Here is a 15,877-nt window from a genome sequence, read left to right on the forward strand (position 1 = left end):
AGCTCTGATCCCGGCCGCACTGCTGCCTGCATTATATCCCGAGCTCTGATCCCGGCCGCACTGCTGCCTGCATTATATCCCGAGCTCTGATCCCGGCCGCACTGCTGCCTGCATTATATCCCGAGCTCTGATCCCGGCCGCACTGCTGCCTGCATTATATCCCGAGCTCTGATCCCGGCCGCACTGCTGCCTGCATTATATCCCGAGCTCTGATCCCGGCCGCACTGCTGCCTGCATTATATCCTGAGCTCTGATCCCGGCCACACTGCTGCCTGCATTATATCCCGAGCTCTGATCCCGGCCGCACTGCTGCCTGCATTATATCCCAAGCTCTGATCCCGACCGCACTGCTGCCTGCATTATATCCCGAGCTCTGATCCCGACCGCACTGCTGCCTGCATTATATCCTGAGCTCTGATCCCGGCCGCACTGCTGCCTCCATTATATCCCGAGCTCTGATCCCGGCCGCACTGCTGCCTGCATTATATCCCGAGCTCTGATCCCGGCCGCACTGCTGCCTGCATTATATCCCGAGCTCTGATCCCGACCGCACTGCTGCCTGCATTATATCCCGAGCTCTGATCCCGACCGCACTGCTGCCTGCATTATATCCCGAGCTCTGATCCCGGCCGCACTGCTGCCTGCATTATATCCCGAGCTCTGATCCCGACCGCACTGCTGCCTGCATTATATCCCGAGCTCTGATCCCGACCGCACTGCTGCCTGCATTATATCCTGAGCTCTGATCCCGGCCGCACTGCTGCCTGCATTATATCCCGAGCTCTGATCCCGACCGCACTGCTGCCTGCATTATATCCCAAGCTCTGATCCCTGCCACACTGCTGCCTGCATTATATCCCAAGCTCTGATCCCGGCCGCACTGCTGCCTGCATTATATCCCGAGCTCTGATCCCTGCCACACTGCTGCCTGCATTATATCCGAGCTCTGATCCCGGCCGCACTGCTGCCTGCATTATATCCCGAGCTCTGATCCCGGCCGCACTGCTGCCTGCATATATCCGAGCTCTGATCCCGGCCGCACTGCTGCCTGCATATATCCGAGCTCTGATCCCGGCCGCACTGCTGCCTGCATTATATCCGAGCTCTGATCCCGGCCGCACTGCTGCCTGCATTATATCCTGAGCTCTGATCCCGGCCGCACTGCTGCCTGCATTATATCCTGAGCTCTGATCCCGGCCGCACTGCTGCCTGCATTATATCCTGAGCTCTGATCCCGGCCACACTGCTGCCTGCATTATATCCGAGCTCTGATCCCGGCCACACTGCTGCCTGCATTATATCCCGAGCTCTGATCCCGGCCGCACTGCTGCCTGCATTATATCCCGAGCTCTGATCCCGGCCGCACTGCTGCCTGCATTATATCCCGAGCTCTGATCCCGGCCGCACTGCTGCCTGCATATATCCGAGCTCTGATCCCGGCCGCACTGCTGCCTGCATTATATCCGAGCTCTGATCCCGGCCGCACTGCTGCCTGCATTATATCCCGAGCTCTGATCCCGGCCGCACTGCTGCCTGCATTATATCCCGAGCTCTGATCCCGGCCGCACTGCTGCCTGCATTATATCCCGAGCTCTGATCCCGGCCGCACTGCTGCCTGCATTATATCCCGAGCTCTGATCCCGGCCGCACTGCTGCCTGCATTATATCCCGAGCTCTGATCCCGGCCGCACTGCTGCCTGCATTATATCCCGAGCTCTGATCCCGGCCGCACTGCTGCCTGCATTATATCCCGAGCTCTGATCCCGGCCGCACTGCTGCCTGCATTATATCCTGAGCTCTGATCCCGGCCGCACTGCTGCCTGCATTATATCCCAAGCTCTGATCCCGACCGCACTGCTGCCTGCATTATATCCCGAGCTCTGATCCCGACCGCACTGCTGCCTGCATTATATCCCGAGCTCTGATCCCGGCCGCACTGCTGCCTCCATTATATCCCGAGCTCTGATCCCGGCCGCACTGCTGCCTGCATTATATCCCGAGCTCTGATCCCGGCCGCACTGCTGCCTGCATTATATCCCGAGCTCTGATCCCGACCGCACTGCTGCCTGCATTATATCCCAAGCTCTGATCCCGACCGCACTGCTGCCTGCATTATATCCCGAGCTCTGATCCCGGCCGCACTGCTGCCTGCATTATATCCCGAGCTCTGATCCCGACCGCACTGCTGCCTGCATTATATCCCGAGCTCTGATCCCGACCGCACTGCTGCCTGCATTATATCCTGAGCTCTGATCCCGGCCGCACTGCTGCCTGCATTATATCCCGAGCTCTGATCCCGGCCGCACTGCTGCCTGCATTATATCCCGAGCTCTGATCCCGGCCACACTGCTGCCTGCATTATATCCCGAGCTCTGATCCCGGCCGCACTGCTGCCTGCATTATATCCCGAGCTCTGATCCCGGCCACACTGCTGCCTGCATTATATCCCGAGCTCTGATCCCGGCCACACTGCTGCCTGCATTATATCCCGAGCTCTGATCCCGGCCACACTGCTGCCTGCATTATATCCTGAGCTCTGATCCCGGCCGCACTGCTGCCTGCATTATATCCCGAGCTCTGATCCCGGCCACACTGCTGCCTGCATTATATCCCGAGCTCTGATCCCGGCCGCACTGCTGCCTGCATTATATCCCGAGCTCTGATCCCTGCCACACTGCTGCCTGCATTATATCCCGAGCTCTGATCCCGGCCGCACTGCTGCCTGCATTATATCCCGAGCTCTGATCCCGGCCACACTGCTGCCTGCATTATATCCCGAGCTCTGATCCCGGCCGCACTGCTGCCTGCATTATATCCCGAGCTCTGATCCCTGCCACACTGCTGCCTGCATTATATCCCGAGCTCTGATCCCGGCCGCACTGCTGCCTGCATTATATCCCGAGCTCTGATCCCGGCCGCACTGCTGCCTCCATTATATCCCGAGCTCTGATCCCGGCCACACTGCTGCCTGCATTATATCCCGAGCTCTGATCCCTGCCACACTGCTGCCTGCATTATATCCGAGATCTGATCCCGGCCGCACTGCTGCCTGCATTATATCCCGAGCTCTGATCCCGGCCGCACTGCTGCCTGCATTATATCCCGAGCTCTGATCCCGGCCACACTGCTGCCTGCATTATATCCGAGATCTGATCCCGGCCGCACTGCTGCCTGCATTATATCCCGAGCTCTGATCCCGACCGCACTGCTGCCTGCATTATATCCCGAGCTCTGATCCCGGCCGCACTGCTGCCTGCATTATATCCGAGCTCTGATCCCGGCCGCACTGCTGCCTGCATTATATCCCGAGCTCTGATCCCGGCCGCACTGCTGCCTGCATTATATCCGAGCTCTGATCCCGGCCACACTGCTGCCTCCATTATATCCGAGCTCTGATCCCGGCCGCACTGCTGCCTGCATTATATCCCAAGCTCTGATCCCGACCGCACTGCTGCCTGCATTATATCCTGAGCTCTGATCCCGGCCACACTGCTGCCTGCATTATATCCCGAGCTCTGATCCCGGCCGCACTGCTGCCTGCATTATATCCCGAGCTCTGATCCCGACCGCACTGCTGCCTGCATTATATCCCGAGCTCTGATCCCGGCCGCACTGCTGCCTGCATTATATCCGAGCTCTGATCCCGGCCGCACTGCTGCCTGCATTATATCCGAGCTCTGATCCCGGCCGCACTGCTGCCTGCATTATATCCGAGCTCTGATCCCGGCCGCACTGCTGCCTGCATTATATCCGAGCTCTGATCCCGGCCGCACTGCTGCCTGCATTATATCCGAGCTCTGATCCCGGCCACACTGCTGCCTGCATTATATCCGAGCTCTGATCCCGGCCGCACTGCTGCCTGCATTATATCCCGAGCTCTGATCCCGGCCGCACTGCTGCCTGCATTATATCCCGAGCTCTGATCCCGGCCGCACTGCTGCCTGCATTATATCCGAGCTCTGATCCCGGCCACACTGCTGCCTCCATTATATCCGAGCTCTGATCCCGGCCGCACTGCTGCCTGCATTATATCCGAGCTCTGATCCCGGCCACACTGCTGCCTCCATTATATCCGAGCTCTGATCCCGGCCGCACTGCTGCCTGCATTATATCCCGAGCTCTGATCCCGGCCACACTGCTGCCTGCATTATATCCCGAGCTCTGATCCCGGCCGCACTGCTGCCTCCATTATATCCCGAGCTCTGATCCCGGCCGCACACCGGGCACTGACCTGTCACACAGGCGTTCACCGCTGTGGGCTTCTGCGCAGTCACCACGTAGTTGTAAGACATGTTGCCTCCGGGGCTGAGCTCCTGTCGCTGCAATGCACGTAGCGACAGGCGCGAAAACTGACAGCAACAGGCCTCCGACCACCGGAACCGGAAAGAGGAGACGATAGAGACGGGAAAAGCGGCAGCTACACCATAGAGAGCAGGTTGTTGGCTAGAGAGTCTCCTAGACGCAGAAAAGAGGAGACAAGACAGCGCAAACAGCCCAGAGTGCAGCGCGTTGATTCGGCGGGACAGAGCTACGGCCGGCGCGGGGGAGCTGCGCTCCTGTGGGAGAGCGGGGCCGCGGAGTACTAACGTCTACCATAGAGCTGGGAGGACTCGGGGCCAGAGCGGCGCTGCAGGGTCATAGAGCGCAGAGGGACAGAGCGACCCCACAGCTGCACGGCTGCATGTGAGCCCGGCCTGGACGTGGCTGCTGTGTGCAGGAAGGTACATGCAGTGTATGGCTGTAATGGCTGTGACTGGAGAGAAGCCTCCCCCACCTGAGCAGCACACCTGGAGTTACAGGAGAGTGGACCCCAAGTGCTGCTATACACCTAGGCTATAATGCAGGCCTCGCCCTCTCTGCAGGTCCAGGTGTTTAGGGTGTGGCGGTGACGTCATTGACAGCACGGATGACCGCTGCAGCCAGTCACCAAGCCCAGCAGCTCGTGCCGTCTACAGAGTCAGAGCTCAGTGATTGGCTGAATCTGTGATGTCGCCAGCGGTGGGGGTCGTGCACCAGAGCCAGGAAGGGGGAGAACCACTCTGTTAAGGCTGCACAAGAGCATTTGGGGTCCGCTTTCCTACAAATGGCAGCCCCTTTGTTTCCGTGTTTTATCATATGTTATCTGACCTCCCGTCTGTTCACACAAGCTGCTGTGGTGAGACATTCCCGCCTCGTGTGCCTCCAGATCCGCGGATAGCACTCGTGCCAGAAAGCGAGCCCTTACACACATTCTGCGCCTTTTCTGTAAAGGGGTGGAGTTAGTGGGGCATGGGTGTGGCCTAGTGTGCCAGCCCACGGGCCAGTAATTGTGGCGCACAGCTCCGGGCATGATTAAAGGGGTTGCCCAAAATTAAACTAACAGGCAGGAAGTTTCTATCTAGTTATTATCACCTACCTGCCTGTTCTACCCGGCACAGAACGCTCACTTACCGCTCCTGCCAGCGATTCTGCTGCTCCACATCAGAGCAGCTCTTCTTCTGGGTTCCTCTGTTGACAGGGCGTGACTGCTGACGTCATGATGATTGACTGTCGGCTTTTTGGAGTTAGTCAGCTGTCAATCAGCATGACATTGGCAGTCACACCCATCAGCGCAGCACAAGAGAAGTAAACGTAGCGTGATATAATCCATATTTTTACTGTAGACACCACAAGGCAAAAGTGAAACTCCCCAGATCTCAGCCCCATTGAGAACTTGTGGTCAATCCTCCAAATTCGGGTGGACAAACAAAACACAGAACTTGTGGTAAACTCTCTGATTATATAAGAATGAGTGTCATCAGCCAGGATTTGGCCCTGAAGCCGATATCCAGCTGTCAGGGCAGAAGTCTGGAAAACTAAGGGTCAACATTGTGAATTTTGAGTTTTTTGCATAAACTTTGTATTTGTCAATAAAAATGTAAAAACTTATGAAATACTGATAATTGTACTTGCGTGACCATAAGTGGCTAAGTCCGGGTGCAAACAAGCATATGAAAAATCATCCAAGTTTCATCCCGAAAGTTGTTGATTTTTTTCAAATTTTCATCCGTGTCCTTTTTCTACGTCCATGTGACGTCTGTGTACAATCAGTTTTCATATATCTATATTAAAAAAAAAAAAGTAGATAATAGTTTCCTCGGTTTATAATAGGAGTGTATCTGTTGTGAATTCTGCTTTTGGGTTCCCTCCAGTGGTTGTAGGTGGGAATGCAGTTGTCTGAGTCGCAGTCCTGGCCAGGTGTATCTGCTGATTGCAGTTCTGACTGGGATATTTAGGTGTGCAGGATTCATTAGTCCATGTCAGTTGTCAATGTTTCTTGGGAAGTATTGGACCTCTTTCTGGCTTCTCCTGCTTAGCTGCCAATTCAGCAAAGATAAGTGTCTGTTTCTTTTTCTGTGGCACACATGCTGTGTGCTTATATTCTGTGCTATTCATTTGTTTTCTCTTGTCCAGCTTAGACTGTGTCAGTGTTTTCTCAGTCTTGTTGGATTCTCTGGAGCTGCAGATATACGCTCCACATCTTTAGTTAGATGGTGGAGTTTTTGTATTTTCTGCTGTGGATATTTTTTGGAAGGAATTTAATTCTGACCGCTTAGTATCCTGTCATATCCTTTCCTATTTTAGCTAGTGTGTCCTCTTTTGCTAAATCCTGTTTCCTGCCTGCGTGTGTCTTTTCCTCTACTACTCACAGTCATTATTTGTGGGGGGCTGCCTATTCTTTGGGGTTCTGCTCTGAGGCAAGGTAGAATTCCTATTTCCATCTTTAGGGGTATTTAGTCCTCCGGCTGTGACGAGGTGTCTAGGATTTGTTAGGTACACCCCACGGCTACTTCTAGTTGCGGTGTTAAGATCAGGGTTTGCGGTCAGTATAGTACCATCTACTCCAGTGATAGTTTTCATGCTGCTCCAAGGTCACCTGATCATAACATGTATCTGTAAAAATCGGAAGCCACTTGGATGTTTTGTGTGGGATCCGGTTTATTTTTACGCACCCATAGACTTGAATAGATGAGTCTTATCCATGATTTGGAAGAGGTTAGTGCATGCTGCAATTTTTTTTTTCTTTTCTGTTTGACCGAAAAAAGTAAATGTTCGTATGACTATTCCTATTGACTATCATTGGCCAGTGTGCTATCCTTTTGTTATCCCATAAAAAAATCAAACAGCATATGTCCTTCTTAGGGCTCATACTCATTTGTGAGAAAAAAAGGTCCGATTTCTGGACAGAAAAAACGGACAAGTGCTATGCGAGTGTCATGCGATTTCCGTTTGATTTTTTTTCCTCGGAACATCCGTATGACATGCGTATGCAATACAATTTTACCATGAGGTTTTACATACAGCACTTATCTGTATGTAAAAGCTCATGTTAAAATCGCATTGTAAAATACAACTGTACCAATCGTTTTAAAACCAAATAATATATATATATTAGATTAAAAGCCAGCAGATGCCGCATGCAGTAAAGGATAGGGTAGAATAGATAGAATTGAAATATGCACATAGTATAGGTAGGTGTGTGTGTATATATGTGTGTGTGTATATATATATATATGTGTATATATATATATAGATAGATAGATAGGAAAAAAAATGAGTGCAGCACAACGCTCACCAATGGGTGCCAGGCCTCCTGGAAAAGACCATCCTCATGTCCATCCAAGTAATATACCAAACAAAAAACGGAAGGCAGCACTCCAATGGATAATGAAGGTGAAAAAAGCTGTGAAGTTTATTTCAGACCCACATCTCGCGACGTTTTGGCTCGCACTGAGCCTTTCTCAAGCAGTGGGTGGTAACAAGTTGTGTCCTTATATACATATACCGTACAATCATTTACATAGTAAATAGCCATATATATGTTTACATATATTGTGATAAGTTTTACATTATACTTAATAAACGCTCCATATGTTACTTTGGTGTATAAAAGTGCAATGTGCTAAGGTGCTTAAGACTCTTCTTACTTCCACATTCCCATTGATATTTCTGCTTTTGCGGCATTCTCTCATATATATGTAAAGATTCTTACCCGCTAATATTAATAAAATATAGTGCTTACCCCGCTGGACAGATTGTATCACATGGAGGACTGTATCGCCGCTAAATTCGGCGTTCTCTAGAGTTTACTGCGCATGTCAGAGCCTCCCATATCCATGTGGTGTGGAGCCAGCCAGTGAGATTACAAGCGCTCCTTCCTTCTGCCTGCGCGTGCGCATAGGAGCTATGTCCGCCCCACGCCTCCATCTTAGTTGTGGCAATGCCACCCTCTGTGTTATACAGCGGAGCTCTTTCACAATTGTTCCTCCGCACTTTAAAGTTATTTTTATGTATGTAGATACTCATTGGGTAATTCCTATTAATCACTTTCAGCTAGCAGGACAGCACCTTATTCAGGCTGTCTCCCGCTGCTGATGGGCTTCTACCTTGTCCCGTGACCTTCTCAGATCACACAGTCTCCGTAGTAAGACCCATATAAGTGTACTCTTATTATGCCCAGTATCTCTAATAGAAAGAAACTTTGTGGTGATTAGGAAACATTGGGGTATGTTGGGCAAATGCCTCCCAAATATCAAGGAATTTAGGGAACCCCCACTCTTTTCATACCGCAGAAATAAAAATCTTGGAGACCATATGGTAAAGTCAGATATTGGTTCCTTTAAAAATATTGTCCAACCCACAATTATAGGAAATAAACAACATGGCTGTTTCCCATGCCTATCATGCATAAATTGTAAACATATGCTTAAGGGATCTAGCTTTAAACATCCAGTTACGAACAAACAATATACAATTCGTGAATACCTTACGTGTAACTCGGACCATGTCATATATTTATTGGAATGTCCCTGCAAATTGTGGTATGTGGGGGAAACGACATGCGAATTTAAAACCCGTATAAACAATCATCGTCACTCAATTAGGAAGCGAAGACAAGATCTTCCGGTGTCGAAACACTTTTTAGATTTTAATCATACGGAAAAAGATTTAAAATTCAGAATAATAGATAGAGTTCCAGCCCAAAGAAGAGGGGGAGACAGAATGAGCCTTTTAAAAAAATTGGAACTCCGTTGGATCTATGAGTTAGACACATTAAAGCCGAAAGGCTTAAATGTAGAGTTTAAGATCCATTTTTAAATGGTCCTTCCTTAAAGGGAAATGCTCAGTTGAATTAGTTGTATATACACTCCGGTTGTTAATATGGATCATGCAGAATGAAGACTGTTCTACTGCTCCTATTTTAATAAGTGTTATGTTTGTATTTTTTTAGATGTATCTCCACTCCCAGTGAAAAGGGTCCTTGCCCGGCTGTAAACGGATTGGAAGTTCACAGAGGAGGACACAGTTATCAATTTACTTTAATTTCTACATATATATTCTTTTAAAAAAAAATTTTTTCCCATGCTCATTTGATGTGGTTTTGCTGGCCAGTTGAGATTGTTTATATTTGAATCAATAAATATGAAATTAGCATTTAACTCTGTGTATATTGGAAGGAAGTTTCTTTCTATTAGAGATACTTGGCATAATAAGAGTACACTTATATGGGTCTTACTACGGAGACTGTGTGATCTGAGAAGGTCACGGGACAAGGTAGAAGCCCATCAGCAGCGGGAGACAGCCTGAATAAGGTGCTGTCCTGCTAGCTGAAAGTGATTAATAGGAATTACCCAATGAGTATCTACATACATAAAAATAACTTTAAAGTGCAGAGGAACAATTGTGAAAGAGCTCCGCTGTATAACACAGAGGGTGGCATTGCCACAACTAAGATGGAGGCGTGGGGCGGACATAGCTCCTATGCGCACGCGCAGGCAGAAGGAAGGAGCGCTTGTAATCTCACTGGCTGGCTCCACACCACGTGGATATGGGAGGCTCTGACATGCGCAGTAAACTCTAGAGAACGCCGAATTTAGCGGCGATACAGTCCTCCATGTGATACAATCTGTCCAGCGGGGTAAGCACTATATTTTATTAATATTAGCGGGTAAGAATCTTTACATATATATGAGAGAATGCCGCAAAAGCAGAAATATCAATGGGAATGTGGAAGTAAGAAGAGTCTTAAGCACCTTAGCACATTGCACTTGTATACACCAAAGTAACATATGGAGCGTTTATTAAGTATAATGTAAAACTTATCACAATATATGTAAACATATATATGGCTATTTACTATGTAAATGATTGTACGGTATATGTATATAAGGACACAACTTGTTACCACCCACTGCTTGAGAAAGGCTCAGTGCGAGCCAAAACGTCGCGAGATGTGGGTCTGAAATAAACTTCACAGCTTTTTTCACCTTCATTATCCATTGGAGTGCTGCCTTCCGTTTTTTGTTTGGTTTATATATATATATATATATATATATATATATATATATATATATATATATATATATATTCTCAAAAAAATAAAGGGAACACTAAAATCCCACATCCTATATATCGCTGAATGTAATATTCCAGTTGTAAATCTTTATTCATTGCATAGTGGAATGTGTTGGGAACAATAAAACCTAAAAATGATGACTGTAAATCACAGCTAATATCCAAATCAAAGTGGAAAATGAAGTTACAGGCTGATCCAACTTCAGTGGAAATGCCTCAAGACAAGGAAATGATGCTCAGTATTGTGTGTGGCCTCCATGTGCCTGTATGATCTCCCTACACCACCTGGGCATGCTCCTGATGAAGCGGCGGATGGTCTCCTGAGGCATCTTCTCCCAGACCTGGACTAAAGCATCCGCCAACTCCTGGACAGTCTGTGGTGCAACGTGACGTTGGTGGATGGTGCAAGACATGATGTCCCAGATATGTTCAATGGGATTCAGGTCTGGGGATGTTGTGAATTCCGCTCTTGGGCTCCCTCTTGTGGTTTCTAGTGGTATGGCTGCTCCTTGGAGTTAGCTGACCAGTTCAGCAAAGCTAAGTTTTTGCTTGCGCTTTTCTGTTCACAGATTGTGGACTTATCCGTTCAGTGCTTTCTATGTTTGTCCAGCGTTATCAGTATGAATTAATTCTGTCTTGCTGGAAGCTCTGGGAAGCAGATTTGCCCTCCACACCTTTAGTCAGGTGTGGAGACTTTTTTTGTAAACTCTGCGTGGATTTTTGTAGTGTTTTATACTGACCGCACAGTATTCCATCCTGTCCTATCTATCAAGCTAGACTGGCCTCCTGTGCTCATCCTGGTTTCATTCTGTGTATGTCTTTTCCCTCTCCACTCACAGTCATTATTTGTGGGGGGCTAATCTATCCTTTGGGGATTTTCTCTGAGGCAAGATAGTTTTCCTGCTTCTGTCTTTAGGGGTAGTTAGCTCTTAGGCTGGGACGAGATGCCTAGGGAGAGTTAGGAGCATTCCACGGCTACTTCTAGTGTTGTGTTGAGCTTAGGGACTGCGGTCAGTACAGTTACCACGTCCTTCAGAGCTCGTTCCATGTTGCTCCTAGACCACCGCATCATAACAGGGGAACGTTCGGGCCAGTCCGTAGCTTCAATGCCTTCATCTTGCAGGAACTGCTGATACACTCCAGCCACATGAGGTCTGGCATTGTCCTGCATTAGGAGGAACCCAGGGCCAACCGCACCAGCATATGGTCTCACAAGGGGTCTGAGGATCTCATCTCGGTACCTAATGGCAGTCAGGCTACCTCTGGCGAGCACATGGAGGGCTGTGCGGCCCTACAAAGAAATGCCACCCCACACCATTACTGACCCACTGCCAAACCGGTCATGCTGAAGGATGTTGCAGGCAGCAACAGTTTTCACAGAACATTATGTTCAGTGATGAGGCAAACTTTTTTGGCTGGGCCATTTATATGGATACACCTAAATAATATGGGAATGGTGACAGTTTTCTTGCGTAGGCTGTTGCATTGAAGTCTGCTGCGATGACCCGGGTACTGCATTCACCAGACATCAACACAATTTCTGTCCGCTCCTCATGTGTTAACCTCTGCGATATGTTAATGGCTGTAAACAAAGAGAAACTTGTAAATAACTCACGAAAGAATAAAGTTACGTTAAAACCAAGCACACCATTGTTTTTCTTCTGAAAATCTCAATAAGTTTCACATGACCCTCTTCTCATTGGAAAAAATAAAGTTGGATCCAAAATGGCCACCATTGTCACCACCCATCTTGAAAAGTTTTCCCGCCCCATATACTAACGTGCCAAACACAGGAGGTTGATATCACCAATCATTCCCATTTGATTTAGGTGTATCCATATATGTGGCCCACCCTGTACATTGCTATGTCTAGGATGGATTCCTATATATATATAAATCTCACATCATTTCAGATATACTCCTTACTAGGTAAAGTGTAGAGACTGCCCTAATATTCATATGATTAGTCAGTATGAACTGAATAATTTACATAGAATAAACCTGACTGCAGTTATGTAAGGCCTTAGATGCATGCATACTGTATGTCTGGCTGAAACTGACATCAATACACTTATAGCACATATAAGATTTCAATTAATGTTGTAAATCACATGAAATAACTTAATAATAAATAATAATTTTATTTATATAGCGCCAACATATTCCGCAGCGCATTACAAATTATAGAGGGGATTTGTGCAGACAATAGACATTACAGCATAACACAAATCACAGTTCAAAATAGATACCAAGAGGAATGAGGGCCCTGCTCGCAAGCTTACAAACTGAGGAAAAGGGGAGACACGAGAGGTGGATGGTAACAATTGCTTTCGTTGTTTGGACCGGCCATAGTGTAAGGCTCAGGTGTTCATGTAAAGCTGCATGAACCAGTTAACTGCCTAAGTATGTAGCAGTACAGACACAGAGGGCTAATAACTGCATAAAGTGTATGAGAACATGTTGCGAGGAACCTGATTATGTTTCTTTTTTGTTTTTTTGAATGGGCCACACAGGGATAGTTAGGTTAATACATTGAGGCGGTAGGCCAATCTGAACAAATGAGTGTTTAGGGCACGCTTAAAACTGTGGGGATTAATCGTATTAACCTAGGTAGTGCATTTCAAAGAATCGGCGCATCTCTAAACTTCTCGAACGCCTGGTCCACTCCCGTCTTACCCGCTATCTCTCAGATAACTCTCTTCTCGATTCTCTTCAATCTGGTTTCCGATCTTTACACTCTACTGAAACTGCCCTCACTAAAGTCTCTAATGACCTACTAACAGCTAAATCTAATGGTCACTACTCCATGCTAATTCTCTTGGATCTCTCTGCAGCATTCGACACTGTGGATCATCAGCTCCTCCTCACTATGCTCCGCTCCATCGGCCTCAAGGACACCGTTCTCTCCTGGTTCTCCTCCTATCTCTCTGACCGATCCTTCACTGTATGTTTTGCTGGTTCCTCCTCCTCTCACCTTCCCCTTACTGTTGGGGTTCCTCAAGGATCAGTCTTAGGTCCCCTCCTCTTCTCTTTGTATACTGCTCCTATTGGACAAACAATCAGTAGATTTGGTTTCCAGTACCATCTCTATGCTGACGATACCCAATTATACACCTCTTCTCCTGATACCACACCGACCTTTTTACTAAACACCAGTGATTGTCTTACCACTGTCTCTAACATCATGTCCTCCCTCTATCTGAAACTGAACCTGTCAAAAACTGAACTCCTCGTGTTTTCACCCTCTATTAACCTACCTTTGCCTGACATCTCCGTGTGCGGTTCCACCATTACTCCCAAGCAACATGCCCGCTGCCTTGGGGTCATACTTGATTCAGAGCTTTCATTCACCCCCCCACATCCGATCACTGGCTCGCTCTTCTTATCTGCACCTCAAATACATTTCTAGAATTCGCCCTTTTCTTACTTTCGACTCTGCAAAAACTCTTACTGTTTCACTTATTCATTCTTGTCTGGACTATTGTAACTCTCTACTAATCGACCTCCCCCTTACAAAACTTTCCCCGCTCCAATCTGTCCTGAATGCTGCTGCCAGGATCATATTCCTCACAACCGTTACACCGATGCCTCTACCTTGTGCCAGTCATTACACTGGCTACCCATCCACTCCAGAATCCACAACAAAACTGCTACCCTCATCCACAAAGTAGTGCATGGCTCAGCACCACCCTACATATCCTCTCTGGTCTCAGTTTACCACCCTTCCCGTGCCCTCCGTTCTGCTAATGACCTCAGGTTAGCATCCTCAATAATCAGAACCTCCCACTCCCGTCTCCAAGACTTTACACGTGCTGCGCCGATTCTTTGGAATGCACTTCCCAAGTTAATACGATTAATCCCCAATCCCCACAGTTTTAAGCGTGCCCTGAAAACGCATTTGTGCAGATTGGCCTACCGCCTCAATGCATTAACCTAACTGTCCCCGTGTGGCTCATTCAAAAAAACAATCGGGTTCCTCGCAACATGTTCTCATACACTTTATGCAGTTAATAGCCCTCTGTGTCTGTACTGCTACATACTTAGGCAGTTAACTGGTTCATGCAGCTTTACATGAACACCCGAACATTACACTATGGCCAGTCCGAATAACTAAAGCAATTGTTACCATCCACCTCTCGTGTCTCCCCTTTTCCTCATAGTCTGTAAGCTTGCGAGCAGGGCCCTCATTCCTCTTGGTATCTGTTTTGAACTGTGATTTCTGTTATGCTGTAATGTCTATTGTCTGTACAAGTCCCCTCTATAATTTGTAAAGCGCTGCGGAATATGTTGACGCTATATAAATAAAAATTATTATTATTATAGCTTGCCTGCCCTGAACTGAAAGCCTACTCTCAGTAACCTTGTGTGCAGTTTATAAGATGGGAGAGGAGAAAGAGAGAGAGAGACAAGGACCCACCTCCAGGTCCTTCAATGAACCAATACACTTTACATAGATAGCTGATGGCCGAATAGCTATTTCTCACAGATCAGGTATTTACATGCACATTTGACCTTACTTGTATGTTTTTTCCAATAGACTACAGTGAAAAAGCGTTATTTTCTAAAGGAATTAATGAATTGGCATGTTGAAATCCAACATGCCCCATCCTTCTTACCACTGATGTTTGCTATTGAGGAAGAAGTGTTGAATGGCCACCATAAACATGAGTATGACAGCAATCCATGATCACTACAACACTTTCTCTAATGCAAGTCCTCATTAAATTCCTTCTGTAGTACTATATCTTGGTACCGTGTTAGCCAGTGGATAGAAAAATATTTAGACCTGTGTAGTCTCGAAAGCTTGCAATTTGTTACCATCTTTTCAGTTTGCCATTAAAAGGTATCAACCACTGAGGACTCTCAATTCTAAATATTTTTCTGTAGTACTTTCACTTTTCAGTTTCACTTCAAAGTGATCACCCAACCATCTAATAGGACTACTAATGGGATGGGAGGGACAAATCTGCTAAGGGAAGTACTGGAGGAACAAATGTAGTTAGGAAAGGACTGGAGCTACATGTCTACTAAGAGAGGGTCTGAAGGAACACATCTACTAAGGAAAGACTGAAGGAACACATCTGCTAAGGGAAGGACTAGAGGAACACGTCTAAAAAGGAAAGGACTGGAGGATCAAATCTAGTGAGGAAAGGACTGGAGGAACACATCTAGTAAGGAAACTACTGGAAAAACACATCTAATAAGGAAAGAACTGGAGGACCACGTCTACTAAGAGAAGGTTTGGAGGAACACGTCTACTAAGGAAAGACTGGAGGAACACGTCTACTAAGTGTAGGACTGGAGGAACACATCTACTAAGGAAAGGACTGGAGGAACACATATACTAAGGAAAGAACTGGAGGACCACGTCTACTAAGAGAAGGTCTAGAGGAACACGTCTACTAAGGAAAGACTGGAGGAACACGTCTACTAAGTGTAGGACTGGAGAAACACATCTACTAAGGAAAGGACTGGAGGAACACATATACTCAGGGAAGGACTG

At 47.6% G+C, this 15,877-nt stretch overlaps 2 protein-coding genes across 3 annotated transcripts in view; one reads left to right on the top strand and one right to left on the bottom strand.

Moving 5' to 3' along the window:
- Positions 1 to 4,447, bottom strand: part of DDB1 (damage specific DNA binding protein 1) — a 101,009-nt gene extending 96,562 nt beyond the window's left edge. The window contains exon 1 of the mRNA XM_069740458.1: positions 4,232 to 4,447. Coding sequence (XP_069596559.1) covers positions 4,232 to 4,292 — 61 coding nt within the window. The 5' untranslated portion in view covers positions 4,293 to 4,447. The remainder of the gene's footprint in view (positions 1 to 4,231) is intronic.
- A 135-nt stretch (positions 4,448 to 4,582) lies between these two features.
- The window catches only part of TKFC (triokinase and FMN cyclase), a 67,654-nt gene continuing 56,359 nt past the window's right edge, over positions 4,583 to 15,877 (top strand). Inside the window, exon 1 of one of the 2 annotated variants that reach the window (XM_069740465.1) lies at positions 4,583 to 4,721. The gene's annotated coding sequence lies outside the window, so the exon portion shown is untranslated. The remainder of the gene's footprint in view (positions 4,722 to 15,877) is intronic. The other variant, XM_069740463.1, reaches the window with a different exon arrangement.

Source organism: Ranitomeya imitator, chromosome 9, assembly GCF_032444005.1.
Source record: "Ranitomeya imitator isolate aRanImi1 chromosome 9, aRanImi1.pri, whole genome shotgun sequence".
Taxonomy (NCBI): Eukaryota; Metazoa; Chordata; class Amphibia; order Anura; family Dendrobatidae; genus Ranitomeya; species Ranitomeya imitator.